This window comes from Sturnus vulgaris, chromosome 16 (genome assembly GCF_052056855.1).
Source record: "Sturnus vulgaris isolate bStuVul1 chromosome 16, bStuVul1.hap1, whole genome shotgun sequence".
Classification (NCBI taxonomy): Eukaryota; Metazoa; Chordata; class Aves; order Passeriformes; family Sturnidae; genus Sturnus; species Sturnus vulgaris.
Window position 1 is genome coordinate 8,737,755 of NC_142258.1, and position 26,161 is coordinate 8,763,915.

The following is a 26,161-nucleotide window of genomic DNA, read 5'->3' on the forward strand; positions in this document are numbered from 1 at the left end:
CTGGCACTGAGGGCAGGCAGCAATGAGGGCTGTGGCACTGGGGTCTGTGGCACTGGGGGCTCTGGCACTGAGGGCAGGCGGCCGGCACTCCGCCGTGCGGGGAGCTGTGTTCCTCTCAGGGGCTGCTGTGGCGAGGACTTTGCTTCCCCGGGGCGAGTGTTCGCCCGGACGCCGAACAGACTGCAGTAAATGTGATGAGCTGCGAGTGCGGACGCAGCCCGGACCCACCACAGAAATACCTTTAAAAGGGCTCTAGTGAGTCGATCACTCCAGACTCGCATAGATTTCCATAGATTTCCATCCTTAAGCTTGATAAACTCCCGTAATATGCGAGTCATTATCGGCTTCCTCTTTCCGTCATGGGATTCCTGTCTCCAGCCTTGCTCTGCATCATGTCCGTCACTTCTGCATTGTTTATTTCAGGACTGGAACCAGACATGGCAGGCAAACATCCCAGGACTGACCTGGTGCTTCGAGAGCTCCATCATTGCCTGCATCCCTTGTGCCTATCTTTGGATCTGTTTTCCTTTCTACTACTGGTACCTTCGACACAGAAACAAAGGCTACATCAGGATGTCCCACATCTTCAAAGCAAAAATGGTAAGGGTAAAGCACAGGGTTTGGTCCTAAAATTATCTCAACTTTGATGCAGAACTTAACTTTTCTAAATTATTAATTCTTTCCCGATGATCCATCTCTGTTGGTTTTTTTGGCATTAACTGGCTTAGGTCAGTAGAACTCAAGTATAGTTTTAGGAAGATATGTCATAAGATCCTCTCCCCTGTGCTTCGATTTGATTCCCAGACACTTCCCATAACATTCTCTGTCCCAGAACTGATCTTCCATCTCTCCAGTCTTATTGCCCAGGCAGTTTGGATCATTCAGTTTGGTAGATTGTCCCAGCATATCAGTTCATTCCAGTGTGTTTTCTGTCTCTGCCCCAGGTCCTTGGATTCATCCTGGTAATATTGTGTTTTTCTGATGTCTTCTTCATGGTGTGGGAGAAAAGCCAAGGAATCCCACAGACTCCAGCATTCTTCATTAGCCCTGCTGTGGTGGGAATCACAATGGTAATTCCTCCCTTGTTTGTCTGCACATGGCCAAGCTTAGCCCTCTGGGCCAGAGCTTGTATTTCCCATGGTTCTCACTATCCCTGAGCACAAATTTGGCTGATTGGGAGAAGAAGGCTGGGGATGCACTCTGTGCCTCTCTGCTGTGTGACACATCAGGGGGTTGGAGTTGGGGCAGACCTTGTGGGCAGAGCACACCTGGCAGGAGCTGAGGTCTCAATAGGGTTTAGAAAGAGGTCTCACAACAAGACAGGATTTCATTTCTCATAACCACACTATGTGATTTAGAACGAAATGTGATTTCTGTTCAATAAATAAGTGCCTATTCTCCCCTTCTGTCATTACATCCTCATAGCTTAAATCCTTCCAGCCTGTTGGCCCAATTGTAATTTTATTACTTGCCTTCTCTGTAGGCATTCTTGAGTGCAAAATTGCACATAAAGCTTTTCAGTGTTAGCCTCTTAGGAACAATACTGAAACTCTGAACATCTTGAAATGTTTGGGCAAGAAGCTAACTGATTTTTTCTCTATTGTATTCATTAATTTGATAACGATGTTTGGCATTCCATTACCAGGTATTTATTTGGACAAGTTTGTACTTCCTCACAGGTCCTTGCCTTATTCCTTACCCAAGCAGAAAGAATGATGGGCATCCAGTCTTCAGGGGTCCTACTGATTTACTGGCTGCTATCATTTGTGGCTGCACTTGTGATGCTTAGTCCCAAAATTCAGCATGCCCTGGAAAAAGTAAGTGAGATCACATATCTTTAATGTGCAGACTACCAAGTCTCTAAACAACAGGGCTGGTTTTGTCTCATTGACTGCAAGGAGGAGAACCAAATTCCACTTTTAAAATACGTGCTGAGAAAAATGATTTGTGACCATTTATACTTGTGTTGGATATTTATTTGCAGAGGTATAACATGAGGAGTTCTTTCTCTGCTGGTTAAACAGGAAGGTTCTTACCTCATTTTCACCTGTATTCTGTTCCTTAGGGCTTCCTGGAAGACCATTTCCACCATGTTACAACTTACCTTTATGCTGGCCTGGTGCTAGGACAACTTGTGTTATTCTGCTTAGTTGATCACCCTCCCTTCTTCTCTAAAGCTGACAACAATCCTGTAAGTATAAGGTAGCTTTTCCTAATGCTTCCTTGCTGAAACAGGATTTTAAATATATGGGGATACACATGAGTGTCTGGGAGATGCATCATTTTGTAAAGAAGCTGACGGTTTTAAAAGGTAACCGGCAGAATTTGGGATAACAACGCTCTCTCTCTCTATGTAAGTTTTTCAAAACTAAAAACCTATCCATACTCGTTTCTTGTCACTGAAACCAGTGGATAGGGCTTCTGTTGGTTCCCCTGGTGCTGCTCTCCTGTGCTGCAGTACTCTCTTGGTGGTATGAGTATGGAAAAGCTCTGTGCTTAAGAAAATAAATGTCTTCGGGTGCTAAGAATTATATCCCTTGTTCTTCCATCTGAGACATTATACTCAAATTCTCCAAAATCTCCCAGTCCCACAGAGCCTCCACAATACACTTACTCTGGTTCAATGAATGGGGAGGGGGGATAACTCTGATTGCTTTTCCTGGGGAAGCACACAGAGGAGCTATATTCATCTGACACATGCCCTTTTCTATATATAAGTATCACATGTGTTTTCTCTCCCATCAGAATCAGTGCCCAGAAGCCAGCAGCTCTTTTCTTTCCAAAATCACATACTGGTGGTTCTCTGGGTAAGAAAACAGAAGATGTGGTTTTGCTACAATATCAGAAAAAAGCAGCAGCATCAGACATCAGAGAGGATGTAGATGGCAGCCACTGGGAAATATCTCAGCCCCTGAGTTAGCTTATGGAGTGAAGATTTAAATTATTTCTTTAAATTATTTCTCTTGTGAGGTATTCTCACAAGATCAAATTATAAAAATGTAATTTACTTTTCTCAAAATAGTTTAAAACACAAATTTGTGATTCTAGATAATTCTCTTCTGCCTCCCAACTACCCCTCCAGTGCCCACCCAATCTTGGAATAGATCTCATCAATCTCTAAAGATCACTGTACACCAACCACAGCTCTCTCTGCCTGCCAGACCTTGCTGTAACAAATGCTGGAGAGGGGGAAAACAGTGAAGAGGGATAGGCCCAGTGTTCTGCTGAGCATTCAGAAGTAAAACAATTACATTCCTTAATGTCCACTGTGATCAGGTCTCATCTGCCTTTCATGAAGCCCAGAGAAAGTTAAACTGAACTTTCTTCTCCACTACTCAAGACTCTCAGTATGGACTAGAAATTAGGGCTGCAAATCCCCATTGTGCTGACAGAAGATAGCCTAGGGATTCAAAGGAAAACTGCTGTTCCTGGACATTCATGTTTATCATGGGACAGGAGAGTCCTGAGTGGTGTTGTGATGTCAGTGCCTGTGTGCTCTCTATGGTGCACTGTCTTGATGCCCCTGTGTTCTGAGTGTCACACACAGCACAGATCCTGCTGTGCTCCCCTGATTACACTCTGTGTCCTCCAGGCTTCTCTGGAAAGGCTCTCAGCAGCCCTTGGGGGTGGATGACTTGTGGCCAGTCAGGAAACAGGACTCTTCTGAAGAAATTGTTGCCTGGGCAGAAAGAGAGTGGAAGAAGTGTCACAGCAGAACCCAGCAGTGAGTATTTGACCTGGAGAGCACATCATGGGCTCAGCTGGGCAGTTCTAGATGATCTAAACAAATACACTTAAAAGTACTGGTGTGTGAGTCCCTTTGTGCAAAATCTGATTTTAAGTGTTAAAATCTGCTGGAGAACATCCTTCTACTCCTGGAAGCACAGAACTAACTCTGTGAGAGGGGTCAGCTTTTGATGAGCTTTTATATTGGACATGGTAATGGACCCAGTGTGAGGTATTTCGTGATTTTTTGAAGGTACAAAATTCCCAAGCTTTCTCCAGTTGTAGGTAACTTTCTCATTGTTTCTTCTTTCAGGAAAATGGAGTCTGCTACATTTAAAAAGGGTCAGAAAACTGAAACTGGCATAGCAGGAGCTGAAGAGACAGAGGCTCTACTGCAATCAAAGCACAGTCAGAGTGGGCCCTTACTGAGAATGTTCTGGAGCATGTTTGGAACTTACTTCCTTCTCAGCACTGTCTGCTTAGTTATCTGTGATGTCTTCTTGTTCTCCACCCCGAAGGTACTGAGGTATGTGCACATTTATAATGTATTTCTGTCACATGTACAGGATTGCTGTGTCCATGAGCTCAGAGCTGTGTATGCCAGCACCCACAGACACACAAACCTTTTAAAATCTTTTCGTGCTGATAAAAGGAGTTCAGGTCTCATTTGTGCTAAACCCACTGTCAAGTCAGGAGGAAAAGACACAAAGCCACTGTGTGAAGCTGTGCACACTGTCAGCACTGCTGTGCTCCAGCAGTGGGAAGGACAGGATGCACCATGCCATTTGACAGCTTCACTAGGAGTTATTTGATGGTTCTATATATCACATCACTTACCACTTGCTGTAGTCTTAAGGCTCCATGTTCCTTAGCTAATAAAGAGCACAGCTGTGCATCCTACACATCTTAAATAGCTTTGTTAGTTAATAAAATGCTTTGTTGGTTCTGCTGGTACAACATCAACCTGCATTACATTGTATTTTCTTCCTTTCTTAGTCATTAAGATTATGAAAAGTTCTGGAAATGTCAGTGACTCCCTTGGATTACAGCTACCACTTTGCATATTTCTGACAAATTCATGAAAATCAGGAGCCATCCTTAACACTGAAAATGAGGTCTACCCAGAGAGGATGCTGAGATCAGAGACTGCTTCAAAACCACAAGTGGCTAGAGTTCAAAAATCAGGATATTATATGTTCCAATTTTTCTGCTATTTACTGATAAACCTCAGCCAGAGGGAATACAGAAAAATGACCGGTATTTCTGCCAGTTTATTTTTGTGCTTGTCTGATACTTCATCGGTTCTGTGTGGACTCAGCAACATTTTGCTCCTGTCTTGCAGGCTTTTCCTGAAGTTCATTGAAGATCAGGCAGCCCCGAGCTGGCTTGGCTATTTCTATGCCTTCAGCATGTTCCTGCTGGGCTGTCTGCAGACACTGTTTGAGCAGCGTTATATGTACATGTGCTTTGTTCTGGGGCTGAGGCTGAGAACTGCAGTAACAGGCCTTGTGTACAGGAAGGTGAGGCTGCAGCTCCTTTTTTAGCTTGGCTTTTTCTAGCCCTACCTTTGCAGTAATGATGTACATTGTTCTTAGCAATATCAGGGGAGATGCCATTAGAAACTAGTTTTAGGATGTAGCTGTGCTATATTCATCTCTGAGCAGTACATGGCAGGTACATTTTTTAGAGCTTCCCTAAGAAGGAAAAGCCAAACAAAGGTAAGAGCAAAAATCCACATGAACTTTCTTATGTAGATGATGGTTGGGAAAAAGGAGTAAATGCTTCATCTCGAAGTGAAGTCACATGACCCAGGTAGTAGCATGGTTTTAACACCTGGGATTTGACATTTTTCTCCTACTCTTTGTTCTCTATGAGGAAAAGAATGTTGTTTCACTTTTGGACCAAAGCTATTGTTTGATGATGTCTTTTCTTTCTTCTCTGCCCTGTCTAGATCCTAGTTATGTCAAATGCCTCAAGGAAAGCAGCAACCACTGGTGAAATTGTTAATCTGGTATCTGTTGATGTGCAGAAGCTAATGGATCTGATTATCTATTTTAATGGGACCTGGCTGGCTCCTATTCGGATTATCATCTGCTTTGTCTTCTTGTGGCAGGTAAAACATGACACTATTTATCAGTCAATTTCTATTCTAAATACCAGAGGGAAAAGGAGGTTTCAGAATTCTACTTACTGGTTTGAATTACATGAAATTGCCATATTTTTCTTAGATCTGTAGCATGGTGCATTCACTTTTCTTTCTGAAAGATATTTTTATTGATATAGAATCCTTGTTTGATCCTTCAGTTCATCTTCTCACCTGTCTATTCAGCATTCACTCGCTTTTAGAAGACTGTGAATATGGTTATTGTGAGCTGACTGATAAACTTCTGCTTGAAATTTTCCTGTCACCTCTCTTCACAACCAGAAGGTGGTGGCCCAGTGTAGGCTGAAAGTCCAGTTCCAGCTCCGTGGCATAGTCCCAGAACATAATGGGGAATGGTCTGAAATAGCAACTTGACATACTTCATCCTGAAGCCTGATTACCACAAGATCAGTGAAAACAGCTTGAAGCAAAGTTACATGCCATCAGAAAGAGTATTGGATACTTAGAATTTCATAGGTTTCAAGGAGTTTAGCAAGGAGAGAGCAAAACTCGAATTAGAAATAATGGATGGTAATCTAAATTTTTATCAAAGTATGGTATTTTCTGAGCAATGCAGAGCCCTATTGTTTAATCCCAGTTTTTGGCCAATGGAAATATGAGCAGTATAGAGACAGGTGATTAACAGGAGCTTTTTTTTTTGAGGCCTTCCTTTACTACCCAGGATGGATTGTGCCTCATGCCTGGCAGGATGTTGTGACTATGAAAAGTCATCATCCCTTTTCTAATGACATTGACAAGTTGAATGTGGTTGGAGCATAATTACACTTTGTTTGCTGGAGTTTGCAGACGATTTGTGCAGACAATACCTGTAACTCTCTGTGTCCACCAGCACTCCCCTCTCCAGCCACCTCTAGGGAGATGTAACTAACCCCATGAGAAACAAGTGTTGATTCATAATTGTTATGAACCTTGGGATCCAAGAGCTGTCCCAAGATAATGGCACATGATAATGCCACCATTTCATCTCATGCGGACAAGCTGGGTTATTTGTAGTGCAAGAATACTTTGTTGAGGGTTTGAGTTTGTTTTTTAAGGAAAACCTGGTGTTGTCTGGGGTCACTTACTCAGGGCAGCCACAAGATGTCCTTCTGAACGCATCCAGGGACGGACGGGAAGAGCCGGGAATGGCTTAAATTGCCAGCGTGCCTCTGGATCGCCTTCAGCTCCTAACAAGGCAGCAAATAGATTCAGCACAGCCTGATGACAGGAGTTATCCTGCTTGGAGAGTTAACAATCCACAGTGCTTAGGAACACAACTCCCAGGAAAGGCAAAGGCAAGATTAGGGTAAAGGCTTAGCCAGAGGGATACTATGCACAAGTTCAAATAAGAGGGAGGGTAAGGAAGGGAATGAAAAACAATCTTTCCTAGTCATCACCAGAAGTTCCTTCTCTTTCCTTTTCTCTCCTGGCAGCTTCTAGGGCCATCTGCTTTGACTGCAATTGCTGTATTTCTTCTTCTTTTGCCTCTGAATTTCTTGATTACCAAGAAGAGGAGTCAGTTTCAGGTACATTTTGCTTCATAAAACCAAAGTGGTTTACTGAGTTATGTGATTACTGACATTTATTATTCGTGCTTACCATGACTGTCTGAAGTAACATAGGAGAATATGAAGCCTGCAAATTTCTTGAAATTTTAACTAAGTTCTTCCATGTTCAGCCTTTTACTATGTTTGCCCTACTTTTCTGTTGTTTTTATGTACTGCCAGTAAAAGTAAAGCTCTGAAGATGAAAAGTAAAATATTTCCCAGCCTAGAAGATTCATAAGCAAAACAGTATACACAGCTTAACTGCAGGGAAATTTATTCAGGACTTGGAGGCAGGAATAAGGTATTTTTCTTCAGAATAATTGCACCATTAAACATTCAATCTATTAAATGATAAAACTCAAACATTTATTACAGGAAACCCAGATGAAACATAAGGATGAGAGGGCCAAACTCACCAATGCCATTCTCAGCAACATTAAAGCAATCAAATTGTATGGCTGGGAGAAAACCTTCATGGAGAAAGTGCTTGAAATCCGAAAGCAAGAACTTCAGGCCATAAAAAGATCTCAGATTCTCTTCTCAGCATCCCTAGTTTCTTTCCATTCATCAACTTTCCTGGTGAGTGGATCACCTTCCTACATAAAACATGTGCTGTTACTTGCCTTTTTCTTTGTACTCCTGCCTGGACAGATTTTTCCTAAGGACAGCTAGAGATTGTATCTGCCCAGAGGAGCTGGAGGTCACAGGAGTTGCTGTGGCTGCTGCACCAAAACCTCCTTAAAGCAGAACATCCAATGATCAACTTGGTTCTGTCACCAACACACCAGACCTTTGCCTATGGTAGCTGCAGGGCAGGCACCTGGAGGTGATAGCCTGGATTTAACCAAATGGGTCCCAGAGTCTTGAAGGGCCTGTCACCCTTGAACCAATCTGAAGCAAGTGGTTTACTTGTCCTTTGCTGTCTTTCAGATCACATTTGTCATGTTTGCTGTCTATACCCTGGTGGACAACACACACGTGCTGGATGCTGAGAAGGCCTTTGTGTCCTTAACACTGATCAACATCCTCAACACTGCCCACTCCTTCCTGCCCTTCTCCATCAACGCTGCTGTCCAGGTTAACTGCAGGCCCTGTTCCTCTTCCTTTGGCCATAAGGGGTTCTTTACATTTCCCCATTAACAGGTAAAGGTAGGGATTTCTTAGGGCTCTGCACATCAGCTATTTAATTGCCACTGTGAAACGGTGAAGCAGCTAAAGGTACTTTGTGGCACTGCTTTTCAAAAAGGCTCCTTTATATTTACAAAATAGCCAACAAGAATTACTCCTAAGTCTTTTGTGGCTCAGTACAAGCACCATTAGATCTCAGAGGGTCTTCTAGTTCTGTTTGTACTCACAGAAATCAGAGTAAGTGGAGCAAAATCTCTATAGGGGAGACGCTGCTAGTCCAGACCAGAGAGAAAAGCATTCATTGTTCAGTAAGAAATTAGGAAATTCATTTCTCTCTTACACCCCAAGACTATTTTCAAATTACTATTTGAAAAGACTATTATTTGAAAAGACTATTACAAATTTTCACGTACAGAAGCAATCACTGGAAAGATTGCAGGAAGAATTGGATGAAAAAGTACCAATTTCACTGAACCAGAAACACAAGGAAGGATATGTGGGTTTTGCTAAGCTAAGTAGAAATAAAGGCAGGTAACATAAGGAAGAGCTGCCTTAGGCCACCTAAGCCTGCATCATCTGCAGCATAGCACTAGTCAATATTCTAAGTGGTCTTCAAGCTTTGGGTTTTTGCTCCCTTTCTACTCTAAATCTTATTTTCTGCTGTGTGCTGTTTCATTTCAGGCCAAAGTTTCCTTAAACCGCTTAGCAGCTTTTCTGAGTCTAGAAGAACTGAATCCTGAGAGCTCAAGCAGAAACACTTCTGGCTGTGGTGAGCTTTTATGTTAGCACTTTCATCTTCTAAGAGGAGTAACTTCAATTGTTCAGCTTCTATTCAGGTGTCCACCATAGTCAAGAGAAAAATATTTGCCCCTTACTGTCACTTTATCTCTCTGGCCTCATTATTTCTAACGGTGAAATCTAATCTGGTGATTTTCACCTTCTTTTCGTAATAAAGGTTGATTTTATGTAACATAAATACACACTGAAACATAAAATCACATACATTTGGACATTTCTGTAGCTGTCTTTGCATTTACAAGTAGTCTGTCTCTCTTCATTTTTTAGTACAGGCAAGTATCACCATAAGAAATGGAACTTTTTGCTGGAGCAAAGAAACTTCTCCTTGTCTTAGAAGGTACAGACTTATCCTTAGTCATCTCTCAGTACTGTAGGTCAGGGTGGATGGTGGATGAACTAATTCCTCAGGACCTAAGTGCAACCAGGGCAGAATATCCAGAGGCTTCTAAGTTTGCTTCATATTCAGTGTTGAATTCTGAAAATTATAAAATCAGATAAAACATAATTTTGCTGTTATGTTGAGGAGCATGTAAATGGGAAGGTGCCTATATCTGGATGTTGCCTTACTATATGGAAACTGTTTTCTTTATACAGTTTTCTTGCCCAAATATGAAATTACAGTGATTTAATGCAAAAAAGTAGAACAGACGGAATGAAGATATTATATATGACATCACTACATGCTTATTTCAAAAGGCATTGACATTTTAGTAAAGAAAAGCTTTGAAAAGTTCTGACATTTGGGAATGTTCTACATCCAGTGCTTTGGGCTAGCCTATCTCCAGAGTGGGGATCTGGGTATGAAACTCGGATGGGAATGTGAATGAAGACTTTCTGGCTGGAGGTGTCTGAAGGGATGAAATTAGGGAATTTACTCAATACATACGCAACAATAGCAAGAGTTTTGATAATGATTACAACTCTTTTCAGAAAGTAAAGAGACTGATCTTTTCCCACAGCATAAACCTGAGTGTGCCCCAGGGCTCTCTGCTGGCTGTGGTTGGGCAGGTGGGTGCTGGCAAGTCCTCCCTGCTGGCGGCGCTGCTGGGCGAGCTGCAGGCCACGGATGGCTGTGTGACCATGAAGGTGAACTTTCCCCACAGCAATTGCTTCTAAATAGGCTGTTTGCAGGAACTGTAAGGTATTAACCACAGCATCAGGTACCTGAGGAAAACCCATTTAGTGCTGAATTTTAGCACTGTATGTATCAGTCCACGTTTAATTATATGAAGGTGCTGCAGTCCTCTCAGATGAGCCTGAACTCTGGGAATAGGAGCTGGAATAGTACTTCAAAGATACAGTTCTGTTTCCTCCTCTGACAGTGAGCTGAAGTGTCATCCTGGTGAATTCAATCCTGCTCTTGCACCTCGGTTTACTCCCCTGTAAGGTAGTAACAGTGCAGACTCATATTTTGCAAAGCCTTCTGAGAACTGTCAGTAGCAACGATCATTCCAGATTTCCACAAATGAGAGAGTTTTTCTTCCAAGATGGGTTCCCACAGTGTCAAGTTGAGCTCGTGGAAAAGTTTGCTAACATTCTTCCACTTTTATAGGGCACTGCAGCTTATGTCCCCCAGCAAGCTTGGGTTCTAAATGCTTCAGTGGAAGATAATATTCTGTTTGGGAAAGAGATGGATGAAACATGGTTCAGTAGAGTGACAGAGGCTTGTGCACTGCACCCTGATTTGGAGACCTTCCCTGCGGGGCAGAAGAGTGAAATAGGAGAAAAGGTACTGCCTTGGGTTTATGTTTTGGCCAGTTTCTCCTGAGTAGCTACAACTTCAGGTGTCCTGCTTAAAACATCTATACCTGAGTAAATACAGCTTCGGGAGCTGTGATGAAAACACCAAAAAAACCCCTAAACTCACCAGAGACAGGTGCTCAGGAATTTCTGGGAAGTTGGGCCATGATTTAATTTCATTTAAGCCACCTTCTGAGAATTAGCCAAACCAGAGACATAAGAGATGTTTAAGACAAAAATCAACACTTCCAAGTCATTCTTGGGTGCTTTTTGCAGGAGACACGAGTTGTTCAAGAGACTCTGCCTCTACAAGAGCCCTATTTGGAGGGAGAGAGATGCACCGATTTAAAAATAAGGAAGTCATAAAGCCTCAGTGCAAAAGGGAGTCAGCATTTGGGAAATATGCTGTAGCTTTGGAATAAACAGGGTCAATATCTTTTCCAGGGAATCAATCTATCTGGAGGGCAGAAGCAGAGGGTGAACCTTGCTCGGGCCGTGTACCAGAAGGCTTCAATTTACCTTCTCGACGATCCCCTGTCAGCTGTTGATGCCCACGTTGGGCAGCACATTTTTGAACATGTTCTTGGACCCAGTGGTTTACTGAAGGACAAGGTGTGCTATAAACCTGAACTGTAAACAATTGCTCAATATCTCTCATTAGTGGAGCCCCCAGCACGTCTCCAGTAGAGTGGGTTGCTCAGTTTATCAAGGGCTTACAAATGTTTTTTTTACAGTGGCTGCAGGGGACTGGGGAACCTCTGCAGGCCACACAGCACCTGCAAGTCCTGCAGGGAATCTCACCCAGGAGGAGGAAGGGTTCTATCCTCATGCAAACCACATGCCTAGTGCCAGCCTTACTTTCACAGCAAGTTTATGGTTCTTTGGTCTTCTGTTGACATCCTTCCCTCCTTTTGAGATTTACTTCTAGCACAGTTCAGAAGAGTTCATCTCTTCCAAATTCTGCCACCATGTCGTCTAATCCCATTACTTTTGAATAGTTCAGTGGCACCTTTACAGTTCTCATCACTTAAACACTTCTCCTCCATTCTTTTTGCATTGGTTATGTTTTGTTTTTCCCTGGTATTCCTCCAGCAATCTGGATAATAAACATGGGTACATGAGAAGGGATGCTAGGGCAGCTCTATTGGATTCATACTATAAATTGCCTAGAAATACATGATTTAGTTTCCCACTATAGAAGGAAAACAGGAAGCAAGCAATTTCTTTCATTAGAAAGTCCAATTTAAAAAACAAATCTGATTATAAATACCGTTCTCTTCATGAGGATTGGTTGCAAGTATCAGAATATAATTATTGTATTGAAACAGAATGGCTGGCTAAGAAGAATGTACCAGACTTAAGGTGTACTCAGAGGGCTTGATTGTATATTAGAAATGCTGGATATGCCAATTTATCTAGGGAAAATTACTTTTCTTCTGTCCTTTCACCCAATTATCTGTGCAAATATGCTCAGAAATGTTAAAAAAAGGAAATTCCCTTCAACTCCATTCAGGCTGGTGAATTTTTGAGAGCTAAATTTGATACTGAAATACTGATACCAGTACTGACAGGAGAACAATTGTAACTGTTGCCTCTGTATTCAAGCAGACTCGTGTGCTGGTGACTCACACAATTAACATTTTGCCTCAAGTGGACAACATTGTTTTCCTGGTGGATGGAATGATCTCAGAAACTGGTTCCTACCAAGAACTTCTACAGAAAAATGGAGCCTTTGCAGAATTTCTTCGTTCACACGTTACTGCAGAAGAGAAGCCTCATGCTGATTTTCCAGGTAACCCAGATGTGTTGGAGTCATTCTTCCTAAGTCTATCAGTCAGTTGTTCCCTTCATATCACATCTGTTTTATTATGGACATTTAAAGCAGAGATCCAATCACAGCAAGGTGTTGCTTTGTGTGGGGAAAAATATACCTGTCAAATCAGCTGACTCATCACCTCAAAATTAGTTCTTGAATCCATATTAGTAGACAATAATCATGCAGTAAACTGTTACCCACTATATGTGCTAATCTTCAAGCCTCACCTTGATATTTCTACCTTTAGAAACAATGTTTAAATTAATCTTTCCTCCATATTACCTGTTTTTCAAAGGCTATATAGGACAAAACAGGATTCTAAAGCATTTAGAAAAGAACACATTTATTTCACAGCTATGGGAGACACCAAAGGCACTATCACCACTGGAAATGTTCCATCTCAGGAGAAACCCCTCAGGTAAGCTTAAAGCAGTCTGAGATACTGAAGAATTTACTCCAAAAGCCCATTCAAGCCTACATGGAGGCTCTTACTGTGTATGATACAGGTTTGAGATTGATCTGTAAATTAATTACAAGAGCAAACAAGCAAAACTCAAGAATAGGTTAAAACGTGCTCCTGAATGTGGAAGTTGACTGACATTTCTTCTGTATTTCACAAGGAGGCAGAACAGAGCTCAAGTACAGGCTCCTTGATACATTTGGTTGCTGATCATTCCCCTGTGGGGCTGTAAGGTCAGACTCATCCCAAACCAACGTCAGATAGTGAATGCTTTAAGCCTCTGCTCCTCAGTGGCTTGACAGAGCCCAGTCCCTGTGACAAACATGGACAATGGCTGGGATCAATCTGGAGGACCTTGAAAACTGCAGCCCTCAAAACAGGCATGGATTTAGGGGTGGATGGGTGGCTAAAAATTGAAAGAATTTTTGTTTTCCTCATGAAGTGGTGATTCAGCAAAATCTGCTGTGAAAAGGGAGACCATTCCTGTGAGTCAAGATTGTACCAGTGCTGCAGCCACCAGTGGAGGATTAACCAAGGCAGAGAGAACTCAGCACGGCAGGGTAAGCACAGCACCTTCCTGTAGAGGCAAGGACATATTCCATGGGACAACATGCCCATGGCAGGCAGGTCAGCTCCCTGCCTCAGCTAAACCAGAGCCAGGGAGTCAGCTGAGCTGTACAAGTTTGCCCTGTAACTGAGACAAGGACATACTATACTGAGAAGAGATGAGAGCAGTAAGTCAGAAACCCCAGAAGAGGCAGCTTTTTCTTTAGGGAAGCCCAGCACTAGCCAGACTGAGATCTCCTCACCTCTCCTGATCAGCAAGGCCCCCACACAAGCACCCATTGTTGGCATGACAGTTCTCTCTCACACCAACAGCACAGGAAAACCACTGCCTGACATAAAGCAAGCCTTACATGCATTCCAGAAGTAACGTGAACCTATTGCATAACATTCATCAGTTGATAATAATCATTCATTAATGATTCCTTTAAGTATGCCTTCATTATTCATCCATGAGGAAAACAAGAATCAACATGGCTGCTATGGCTGTGACATATGACTGAGAAATGCCATAATAAATCATTCCTTGCTTCAGAGCTGTTTTTCTTTGCTAAGAAGCTTGATCCTCCCAACTCCTCCTCTTTTTTGTTTCCCCATGTGCCTCTCTCCAGGTCAGTGCTGGGGTGTATGGAGCCTACCTGAAGGCAACAGGCCCAGCCCTGTGTGTTTACATCATCCTGTCCTTCATGTGCCAGCAGGCCATGGCCTTCTCAAGGGGCTACTGGCTCAGCCTCTGGACAGATGACCCTGTGCTCAACGGGACACAGCAGCACACAGAGCTCAGAGTTGGAGTCTTTGGTGCATTAGGAGTGGTTCAAGGTTCGTTTAAGTTGCTCACCTAATTCTTCTCTATATTCCCACCTCCCTTTCCCATATCCAGGATGTTTTCTCAGAATATAAACAAGTGCATAGGCTTGGGCTTTCAGCTTCCTGGGCTTTTGGCCCCAACCCTAAAGGTTTTTCATCTCTTTTCATCCTTCCAGCATAAATTAATTATATCAAAGTGCAAGTGGGGGCTCTTCTCCGTGCTGAATGAAATCTTGGCTTAGGTCATGTAAAAGAGAGAGAAAAGAGAAACTTGTAGACTTTTACATTTCTTTATCTTTTTCTTTTGAAATAGCCACAATTATTTTGGTCACTCTATTTAAAAAGAAAAAGAAAAAATATCACTGAGCAATTTAAAGTAATCCCAGTCAAGCTTCTTTTGTGATGAATGAATAATTTGTCCTGCATGTTTAAGTTCCTGAAAACATGCCCCCCATCAAGCTGGCTTAGAAGGTCTTTGACCACTCTGTAACTACCCTACAGAAAGGGCAGCTTACCCTTCACCTCTGAGGCTTGGTTTAATTCCTGCTAAAGAGAGGTTTAATTCCTGTTGCACCTTCCTGAATGCACACTGGTGCAGCATTCACAGGACTAAGTGGAAATGCTGTCTTGCAAAGGAGAACTCCCAAGGTGGGTTTGTTCAGACCTAGTAATAATAATTTCCTTTCTCTTACAGCCCTTGGCAGGTTTGCCTGCACAGCAGCAGTGCTGCTGGGGGGTGTGTTAGCCTCACGCCAGCTCTTCCTGCAGCTGCTGAGCAGTGTCATGAGATCCCCAATGCTCTTCTTTGAGCAAACACCCATTGGACACCTGCTGAACCGCTTCTCCAGAGACATGGATGCTGTTGATTCTGTCATCCCTGACAAGCTGAAGTCTGTGCTGGGATTCTTGTTCAACTTACTGGAGATCTACCTGGTGATTGTGGTGGCTACACCATGGGCAGCAATGGCTATAGTGCCCTTGACTGTTCTTTATACAGCGTTCCAGGTAGGAGCTCACAGGTACACACACAGAAGAGGCTGAAGCAGCACAGCCATGGCCCTGCAGAAAGCCTCCTTCCATTTCTTAGGAGTGAAGGCATGCAGAAATGAGTTTCATCATCTCATGTTGCATCTGAGCAAGAGTAATGTCAGTCCCTTTCCCACATCACCTCAGCCTTCCAAAGCACCCAAGAGACCTCACAAAGAGGCCTGTGCTTTTTTGATGTCTAAAACAAATCCTACCTAGGGTTATATTCCTCATCTCCATTAGAGTAAATCACATGAAGACCAAATGCATTTTTCCTTTCCTGCAGAATTCTTACACTACTTTTTAATATATCCATGTTATCCAGCCAAGACTGAGCATTAGGGAAAGGCAAGAATATCTTTGTTCTCCATCAAGCAGGGCTGAGCTGCAAGAAAAACTGAGTGTAGAGGTTTTGTAAGTTCACAGTACCCTGGCTCCTTTGTCCCAGCCACAGGGTCATTCCTAATAAAGACGGGACATAACAGAGGTGGGAACACTGCCTCATCTTTTAGGGGCATCTCCTACATGCACAAAAGGTTTTGTAACACAAGGATAGAACAGACTCTTGCACTTGTTGAGGCCTTTCCAAATTTCCTGTGGAATACCTCCATAGAGGCATAAGCCTTCTAATGACTTTCCCTTCATTCCTCTTGTACCAGCACTTCTATGTCACCACCTCCTGCCAGCTGAGACACATGGAGGCTGCCAGCAGGTCACCCATCTACTCCCACATCTCAGAAACTTTCCAAGGCAGCAGTGTGATCCGTGCTCACAAAGACCAGCAGAGGTTTATTTCAAAGAGCAATTTCCTAGTGGATGAGAACCAGCGAATTTGCTTCCCTGGAGCTGTTGCTGACAGGTACAAATCTGCCCAGCAGCTCCACAAGTGTTCTGCAATCATGTGTTGGGAGAAAGGGAGAGGGCACCCAGCAACAGCTCCATGCTCCCCTCCTCCTGCAGGTGGCTTGCTACAAACCTGGAGTTCCTGGGCAATGGCATCGTGCTGTTTGCAGCCTTGTTTGCAACCATGAGCAGGACACGGCTCAGTCCAGGAACTGCTGGCTTCTCCCTTTCCTATGCTCTCCAGGTAACCCAGTGTGGAAATAATACCATTCTTACCTTTATCAAAAGCAACTGCAATTTCTATTATGAACTATTTTTGTGCCTTTCTAGATGCCTTTTCCGACCAAATCCTGCTGTTATTGCTGAAATCCAGAGCATCTAGAGCACATGGCCCCTTAGGGAATGAACCTCATAAACACATGTATGAGCCATCTTCTTCCTCCTGCACCTGAACTTAAATATAAGTCAAAGCAAGCCCTGGGCAGCTGAAGCAAGGTCTTCAGTTACTCTCTTACCTGCTCGTAGACTAGTTGCACAAAAGCCTAAAAAATAGCTACACTACCTTTTAGCATCCAAGTGAATAGCATTTCATTCTCCATAAACATGGTGAAGGGGCTATGGCAGGACCTGGCTTTCACTTCAGCATTTTAAGGTTTTCTGATGTAATCTAATCTCTGATATAATTAGCTCATGAGGAGATCTTTAGAAATAAACACTAAAACAAAGTACCAAGTAACCCCTGAGCACAGGTCAGGGCTCGTTTTATCTGCCCTAATGCTTCTTTCCCAATGTGGCAGATAACTGGTGTTCTGAACTGGATGGTTCGCTCCTGGACAGAAGTAGAGAACAACATTGTTTCTGTGGCGAGAGTGAGAGAATACCTGAGGACTCCTAAGGAGGTAGCTAACCCACTACTGACCTTACTAGAAGGGGCTGAGCATCTCTGCAAACTCAATGAGTAACTGTTCTGTTCCCCTAGTTTTCCCCTTCTAAAAGGCCAGTCATGTTTCCTTTAAAGAACTGCAGCTTTTGAGTTTTATCCAACTGACTACACTTGTTTTATAACCTCTGATCATTATTTCCTTAAGACAGTTATGGCATTGGATTGCCATTAAAATAGCTTCACTTGTTAACACTCATGGAATGAGACATTTCCTGCCCATATTTGGAGTATTTATTATGTGACTTCAGATGCAACTCTCTGATGACTAATGGCTCCTAGATAGCCTTTTAGCTGCTAAAAGTCTCCAGTGCAGTAATTTTTGTTCTGTAATCATTAAAATTATATCTCCATGTGCTGCCCTGAGGGAGGAGGCTTTCACAGTCCTGTTTATAGAAGCATATAAATTTTTTTTATTAAACCACTCAATGTCAGAACTCTGACATGCAAGCAAACATTCATCTCCATTTTCAGTAAAGAAAATCTGACTGGCATCTTCAGATAAAGTAAAAAGTCAGTATCTGCAGTATAGAAGTTAGAGGCCTTTTCCTGGTTTGGAAACAGCAAAAGGGGGCAGCTGGCACAGATGTCTTCATGAACTTCCCATTCCAGTATTGCCACTTGACTGGGTAATTCAAATCAGCCTTCAACTCTGCTGTTTGCTTCCATCTCTCCAGGCACTCGGATCTCTGAATAGCAAACTTCAAGGGCAAGTTTGGCCCACTGAGGGAAGGATTGAATTTAGAAACTACAGCCTGTGCTACAGGCCAGGTTTGGAGTTAGCACTGAGAGGTGTCAGTGTGACCATCAACGGGCACGAGAAGGTAAAAATCCACTCCTTTAGCAGGGTGAGCAGTGCTGGGCACTGACCAGATCCAGGGGACACAGCCCCTGCCTGCACCCAGCTACAGCAACCTGGAAGCTGCAGGAAAGCAGGAGCCCATCTCCCACACTGCACACCTTGTCCAGCTTATTACAGCAAACGAATTCATTTTTTCAAGGCCCTGTTCGAACCGTTAAGTCTTGTAATTATTCTTGCCATCAAAGGCTTTTGTGATTCCTTTTCATGCAAAACAATTGCAAACTATAAATGCTATAAATTTAAGAAAATTGTGAATCACAAACAGCCCTAAGGATCTGGTCTGTGCAAAGCTGTCTCTCATCAGAAGGCCAAGAGGAACTACATGATATGTTTGTCCAACTGTGAGAAAACAATCAACATCAAAGCCAACGTCCTTCCATTGCACTTTGCAGATTGGCATAACTGGCAGAACAGGAGCTGGGAAATCCAGCCTTGCAGTGGGGTTGCTGCGACTGGTAGAAGCTGCAGAAGGAGCCATCATAATTGATGGACAGGATATTGCCCAGCTAGGTCTCCATGACCTCAGAACCAAGATCACTGTCATTCCCCAGGTATGAATCTCTTTTCCAAAATCCTTGAGCAGTGTCTTGAACACCTGAGAAGGGTTTATAAAGATTCTGTGAGAGGAGGGACATTCAGCAATTTCCAAGTTGGAAATAACCTCTATACTATGTTTATCTGCCATTCAATATAACATTAGTCACAGATTCCCACCCAGCAGGCAGGACCCAGGAGCTCATTTTTATAATTAATTTCAGGAGTTGTTTGTACTGTCTCTGTGCTCAGGATCCAGTTTTGTTTTCTGACTCCCTAAGAATGAATCTCGACCCATTAAACCAATACACTGATGCAGACATCTGGACAGCTTTGGAACTGACTCAGCTCAAGAACTTTGTCGCAGATTTGCCAGAGCAGCTGGAATATCAGTGCACGGACCAAGGGGAAAACCTAAGGTACCTTTATCTGCAGCAAGACAGTGGCAGGGCAGTGCCAGTCCCTGGGCTAGGAGAGCTGGTTCTCCTGGTTGGATAAGGAGGCTAATTCCTTAAAAAAAAAAAATTATGTCCGTACTGCAAATTGCTGTATTACTATCCTGTTTAGCAGTATGAAATCAAATCATAAGACACTAAGGAAGACCTTTCAGACTTAATCATTGTGGTGGTTTGCATTTGTGCAGTAGTTAAAACCCTGCAATTTGTTCCAAGTGCAGCTCTTCTGAGTGCCATAGCAATACCTTCCCCTCCCTTCCTTAGGCTGTTTCATGTTGTTACCTAGCTGCAGTGCCACCAACCTCAATCACCCTTTCAGAGAAAGGGAACAATCACCTTTTCATTATAAATTTCAAATGAATCATCTGTTCTGACCCCAAGGAAAGGTGATTACTGGCCTCAGTTTACCATCCCTCTTCCTACTTGCAGCACTGGTCAGAAACAGCTGGTTTGCCTGGCCAGAGCACTCCTGCAGAAAGCTAAAATCCTCGTTCTGGATGAGGCCACAGCAGCAGTGGATTTAGAAACTGATGTCCAGATTCAGTCCATGCTGAGGACTCAGTTCAGAGACAGCACCGTGTTAACCATTGCTCACCGGGTAAACACCATCCTGGACTGTGACAGGTAAAGACATTTCTGAGCAGGGAGAACACACGGGCAGCTGACGGGACTGACACACACCGTGGTGCTGAACAGCAAATTTCATTTCTGTCCTCTTCGTGTTTAAACTTCCAAGCTTTGCTTCAGAGTTTGGAGGATCTCTCTTAAACCAGCAGGGCACCAACAGGTTAATCAGAGATCCTTTACTCCCACACAATGTCTTTCATGCTTTGTCACAGCCCTGTCCCCCCCTACTGACAGCAAAACCATGACTACAGCTCCTTTCGTCACCTGAGACTTGTGAAACTGAAATACCCAGTACTCTGTTCACAAATCTCACTCCAGTCTCAGTTGCCAAAAACCTCTTCTCAAACTCAGCACTTGAACAGTCACTCATCAAAAACCCTTTCTATCTCAACACTGTTTCCCAGCTGAAAAGCTGTTGGAAAGCTTGGCTGAATAACCATCAAGTACTGAAGCTTATTTTAAAATTAAGTAGAAATTTAAAAGTCTATTATAGGTGCTGGTATCCCCAAACTTACACTTTTTTCAATGTTCACAGGATTTTAGTCTTGGAAAATGGCCGGATAGCAGAATTTGATACTCCAGAACACTTAATAGCTCAGAAAGGACTATTCTACAGACTGATGGAAGAATCAGGCCTTGCATGACTCACTCATGGAGTATCCCATAGCACCACCACCATCAGGAGTAATTGACCTCATAATTGAGTTTTGATTTCTCTCTAAAATGCCTGACACTCGACCAAAGCTTGTTTGAGCCAGAACTGCAGTGAGTAGATGGAAAGGGGTAACTTGGGATACACATTATTTCCATAGGAAACTCAGCAATTCCACTTTTCATAATGTTTCCAGATACCAAAACCTCACTTGACTGCTGAAAACGAGCCAGTCAGGACTTAAATACTTTTCTGGTATAAAAGCAAACAAGCCAAAATAAAAAGACCACAGCATTTCCAATTTATACTGTAAGTGGAGCCCAAATATCTATCATACTTCAAGATTACACAGATTATTTTTAAAAGCCAGAAAGATTTTATGGACAGCAAGGAAGAATTTAACTGGTAGCAAGGAAACTTGGCTGTTTGCAGTTGATCCTAAGCTCCAGGCAGAACAAATGTTGTATTTTGTCAATATCTTTGTCAGTATCTGAGGACTGCTCACCCTCCGAGGCAGCAGCTGGAGCTCATCATCCAAAGTGCACAAACACTGGGAGAGGAGGGAAAAAGAGGCAGGACCTCACTTAGCAGGAGAGCACAGGCTGCCTCTTGTCAGAGCCAGGGATCAGATCCATCCCTCCCTCTGCAGGAGCAGAGCCAGCTCCAGCAGGGGCTCAGCAGTGCAGGACAGGAACGTGGCTGGGAGTGGCAGCAGAGCATCCAGCACTGCTACCCAGGGCTTGGAGCATTCCCACTGCCAAGTGCTCACAGAAAGGCACATCCTAACATTGACAACATTTCCAAACTGCATTTGGCCATGAGGAATTTGCATGGTAGGAAGTGCCCTCCTCTCTGATCCCTGCAGCATGTGAGGAAAGCAGCAGGATCTCACCTGTTCACCTGATGGTTCATTCCTGGTTTTCTTCTTGAGTACAAGTTGACTGTTGCATGTGCCACCCTGGAGCTGCAGAGCCTCTGGGCATGGTCACCTGTCAGATGTTGCTTTAACAAAGCAAAACAGAAGCAAAAGCTTTCTGGGCTTCCTACAGTGTCTGCAGCCAGAGCTGTCCCCAGGTGTCTCCTCAGGAATCACAGGATGATAATGTGACAGTCCAATACACATTCAGAGATACTGCTCTTTACTATGACTTTTGTAAAAGCATCCCATTTTCTAGAGAGCTGAAATAAAAATAGAATTAAGTATTTAAATGGGTCTCTTCAGTAAACTAAAGCAAATATAACACAGAAAGGGGCAATGGGGAGGGGATGGGAGAGTTCCAGCTGCAGGAATCAACCCAGACTGGCAAAACCCAGCAATTCCTTCTCCAACTCAGCTCAGTGGATTCTGCACACAAGAACAGTTTACACTTTCTGCTGGGCAAGTGCCTAAGATATCGAGGTCCAGTGGCTGGTGGTGCTCAGGTACCAGGAAAGAATTATTTTCCCTCTACTTTATTCAACTCTCATACTTGAGGGCACCAAAACAGGTAGACAAAACAATGCCAAACCCAGATACGAGTTATGAGCACTCCAAAAGTTTATCAATGGATCTCAAAACCAGGAGCATTTAGAAATACTGAGATAAAAGTTAGGTGTTTTTCCTTTTTAACTGAGGCCAAAGAGGAACAGAATTGCCTGTGTTGCTGGATAATTCTGAAACAGGCATCTTTTAGCATTCCATCATCTCCAATATAAACATCTTCAAATGCTTGTTTTCTGTTCCTAAGTTGGCAACAAAGAGGGAAGGCAACAGGAGACAATAATCAAAACATACTTTTGCACTGTTAACCTTTGAAAGGGCACAGTTTTGCTGTCAGCTAACCCAAACTAAGAGCAAGCAAAAATAACATCAGCTTTCACACATCAAGTTGTGCTGCAAAGGCAAAAGCAAAACAATTCCCAAAACTACATATGAAAAACCCGTCATGTTTCAGATGTACTGGAGTCCCCAGGGATATGGGGAGTACTGTGATGAATCTGGAAGTCAAGTCTCACAGAAGTTACCTGGAAGTTGGTTAAAGGAAAATATATAAAGGAGTTAACACTTGAAGATACCATGTAGGAGAGAAATGATACCTTAAAATCCTCGTCCCATGTTCCCAAGTTTAAGGCAATACTGAAACTGCTAAAGCCAGAAAATAAAATCAGAGATGTCATGCATTGATTTGCACTAAGTTCAGGCCATACATGTACTGTGCAAGTGGCACTACCAGTGCCCCAGATGGTCACAAGACACACAGGAATGCCAAAACGTTAAAGGTGTCAGTAACCCAAAGCACAGTTGTTCCTGTGTGTCACATTGTTGTCACACCAGGAAGGGATCTCCATGTGGGTCAGGACTGGGAACACTTACAGCAGTAGCTCTGTTCACACATATGAATTAGGGTAGGTTTTGCAGGTCTCCAGAAATTCTGTGTTTTTGGCAGAATCAGCTTTTCCAGATGTGAGAAATTCTCTATGTTGCAGTAAATAATGTCAGCCAAGATACATCAATGTGCACTGAAATCAGATACAGTAAATTCAACTGCACAGCAGCTCCTCTCCCCATTCCTTGCCAGGGCTCTCCTGGGATGGGGTGGAAGGGGAGGATCACAAATTGTTCCTGAAGGATGACTGTTCCCAAGCAGGAAAGGTGTCTCAGTGGTATTCACAGTTCCTTGCCTGGGTCTCTGCAGGGAGCTCCATTTCCACCTTAATGTACAACACCAGCCCCAGCCCCTACCCACAGACCCCCTGCTTTGCCCTGTACTCTGTCCCTACAAACCTTGTGCTCAAGCATCCCACCCTTCTGTCCATCACAGTGCTGCACTAGTGTTTGGGGATTTGAAAAACTAAACTCACAGCTCATCCCCAAACTCCCCACTCAGCCCCTGCTTGTTCCATTTCCACAGAGCAAAAATTCACACCAAGCTCAGGAGATGTGGCAGACACAGGCCACGGACACCACTGGGGGTGACAAAGGACCACAGCACTGAGGCTCCTGCTCTGCTGATCCATCATTATCACCTGGTCTGCTCAGCAAACCACAGAACGATCCAGCCCTACCACAGCACAGTTATCTACACTCATGGCTTCTCACCCACCACCCTAACAGCCCCACACATCAGGCCAAGCAGAATGATTACTCTAAGCAGAACCAATAATTTGTACTTTCAAGGCAAAAGCTGAACTGACAAAGCAAACCCTTTGTCAAACACAAGGCAAGAAGTAACACATTTTCTTTCAAACAATTTTTACTGCAAGTTCTTTGCAAATATTTGCATTGTCATTACAAAAAATACCAAATAAATTTTCAGTCTATTCAGTTTCAGAGAGTCATAATTTACAAAAAAATAAATAGCTTTACTCTAAGGACAACAATTGTCTAGTATTAAGGTCAGCAATATCAATCACAGAAGTCCACATTCTCAGTGCTGAGTATCTGGATCCATCTGACTTAGTTTGCTTTCTTCCAGCATTTTCCTTTAAAATAAGACTAATCAGAACATTAGAAAAGTAACTTTTTTCTTACCACAAAAAGATGAAAGTTCAACATGGATCTTGAAAACCAGACTCCACTGCCATTTTAATTGTTAGACCCTTCGACACACAACTTTAAAAACACTAATTATTCTTTTTAAACAACTGCAACAGAACATTTTCCCACAAAATTTGAGTCAACAGCAGCAGCATGAAGGGCATGTTTCTTTGATATAAGGCTAATGGTCCTTGATGTGGCAGAGCTGCTATGAAAGCACAGAACTGCCAAAGCCAAGGGTGTTACAATCAATGTCACCCTGAGCCTCCAGCCTCTGCTCAGGCAAATCCTCACTGCTCAGCCTCGTCCCCACAGCTGTCACCAGCACTGGGCACCCCAGCTGGAATTCCTGAGTGAGCTGGGTGCAAGATCAGGGACTGCACACAGCAACCCACCAACTGCTGCACAGTTTGGTTCTGGAATGATTGTCATTCTAGACATGCTTAAATACTGCCTGGAAGTTGACTGTGCTTTTTCACATCAGCACCACTGACTGACAGTGAACTTGCTGCTCTACGCTGTAAACACATGAAACCTTTAGGACAATGCATAAAGCATTAACCATGTACAGTAAATGCCATAAGGAGAAAGTCTGGCACACATTTTATTTCACAAGAAGAAAAATCTTTGGACTATAGTACTATATGCCACAAAATGTTCCAAGTGCATCCCACAATAGATGGCTCATGAAATGAGGAATCCGCAAACAAGCAAATAACTAGCATTTGCAAAAATGTTTTAAATTAAAAAAAAGGGGGGGGACTTCAGAACATAAGAGCAGATGAGAAGAAAAAGCTTTTCTGAGTTTCTCTGATGAATCACTCTGCCATACATTTGAGCATATAATGACAGATTTCAGGCAAAAAAAAAAGAAGTCTCCGAAGTGTTTTGCACAGTGTATGAGCTTCTCCTAAAGGTGGCTAAAATCAATACTAAGGAGAAATAAAAAATAAGAAAAAAATTGCATCTTTATGTTGCTTCCATTGCCATGCTCTGGTTAACTTCACTGTGTCTGAAACTCAGCTGTATGGTTCAGGTTCAGTCCAGTTCAGGGGAAGTTACACTTCTGCAAATGTATCACCTCCCTCTTCCCCACAGTAAATAGCCAAGTTCAAATGCTACACCAAGCCTGAATCTTTGGCCATGCTATAGAAAATGCCTTTTTCCTGAAGTAGTTCGTCTGGGGTACCACACTCCACCACTTCTCCTCTCTCCAAGACTAAAACTCTGTAAAACAAGGAGATGGAAAAAAAAGTCACAAGATCTAGAAAGGAATGATATGGATATATGTGTACAGACAGAGACTGCAGCCATTATTTGCAAGTGAAGACAGTGATGACTGTGTGAATAGGCTGAGGTTCTCACTGTCCTTCCCCACCTCTCTGCAGATGGTCTGTGTGGGACATTGTTTATGCAGCACATGGTCACCCATCTCCTCCTGCAGAGGAGGCTCTGGACTGTGCTCTGAGCCAGGCAGAAGCGAGCTGGCAGCACTCCTTATCAAGGTGTGTAAGGGTCTGTAAGACCCTGCAAGAGCTGGGATAACCTTCCCTTAACCTCTCCACACCAACTGCTCTTACACAGCTTCTGTGACAGAACAAAAACATGCAACTGGCACAAGGAAGTCACCGAGTCAGTGGTCAGCTCACTGCTAAAACACTGTTCCAGCTCCCCCCACGGATGGCAAGGCACTGCAGTGATGGTCACCACGCCCCTGGCAGGGGCTGCTGCCTGGTGGCACCACTGCCACAGCTGAGTTGGGTGTTCCCCTGCTGGCAGCATTCCTCTCTCTGATCTGTCACTACCGACAGCACCAACAGAGGGTACAAAGGTACACTGAAATCCTACCACTGGTCACTTTGCCATGCTGTGAGAAAAGGGACAAGAGAGCCTAAAATTGAAATATGAGACAACAACTTTGCCCTTAGCAACAACCACACCTTGCAAGGCAGCCAAGCATGAGGGAGGCTGTATGA

General features: G+C 43.3%; 2 protein-coding genes across 2 annotated transcripts in view; one reads left to right on the forward strand and one right to left on the reverse strand.

Annotated features, from left to right (window-relative positions):
- The first annotated feature begins 444 nt into the window (after positions 1 to 444).
- ABCC6 (ATP binding cassette subfamily C member 6) lies at positions 445 to 25,380 on the forward strand. Its single transcript, XM_088174416.1, has 30 exons — positions 445 to 600; positions 945 to 1,070; positions 1,680 to 1,817; positions 2,066 to 2,191; positions 2,746 to 2,807; positions 3,593 to 3,724; positions 4,040 to 4,252; positions 5,069 to 5,246; positions 5,678 to 5,839; positions 7,303 to 7,395; positions 7,792 to 7,995; positions 8,347 to 8,493; positions 9,226 to 9,313; positions 9,610 to 9,679; positions 10,302 to 10,428; positions 10,895 to 11,071; positions 11,527 to 11,694; positions 12,691 to 12,874; positions 13,253 to 13,316; positions 13,801 to 13,918; positions 14,534 to 14,741; positions 15,424 to 15,734; positions 16,415 to 16,614; positions 16,716 to 16,842; positions 17,396 to 17,497; positions 18,216 to 18,362; positions 18,793 to 18,951; positions 19,187 to 19,353; positions 19,819 to 20,013; positions 23,560 to 25,380. The coding sequence occupies exons 1-30, from the start codon at positions 574 to 576 to the stop codon at positions 23,834 to 23,836; spliced, it is 4,497 nt and encodes a 1,498-aa protein (XP_088030542.1). The 5' UTR covers positions 445 to 573; the 3' UTR covers positions 23,837 to 25,380.
- LOC106865297 (ATP binding cassette subfamily C member 1 (ABCC1 blood group)) overlaps positions 23,884 to 26,161 on the reverse strand; it is a 45,614-nt gene continuing 43,336 nt past the window's right edge. The window contains exon 31 of the mRNA XM_014895260.2: positions 23,884 to 25,412. Within this exon, the coding sequence (XP_014750746.1) occupies positions 25,304 to 25,412 (109 nt within the window). The 3' untranslated portion in view covers positions 23,884 to 25,303. The remainder of the gene's footprint in view (positions 25,413 to 26,161) is intronic.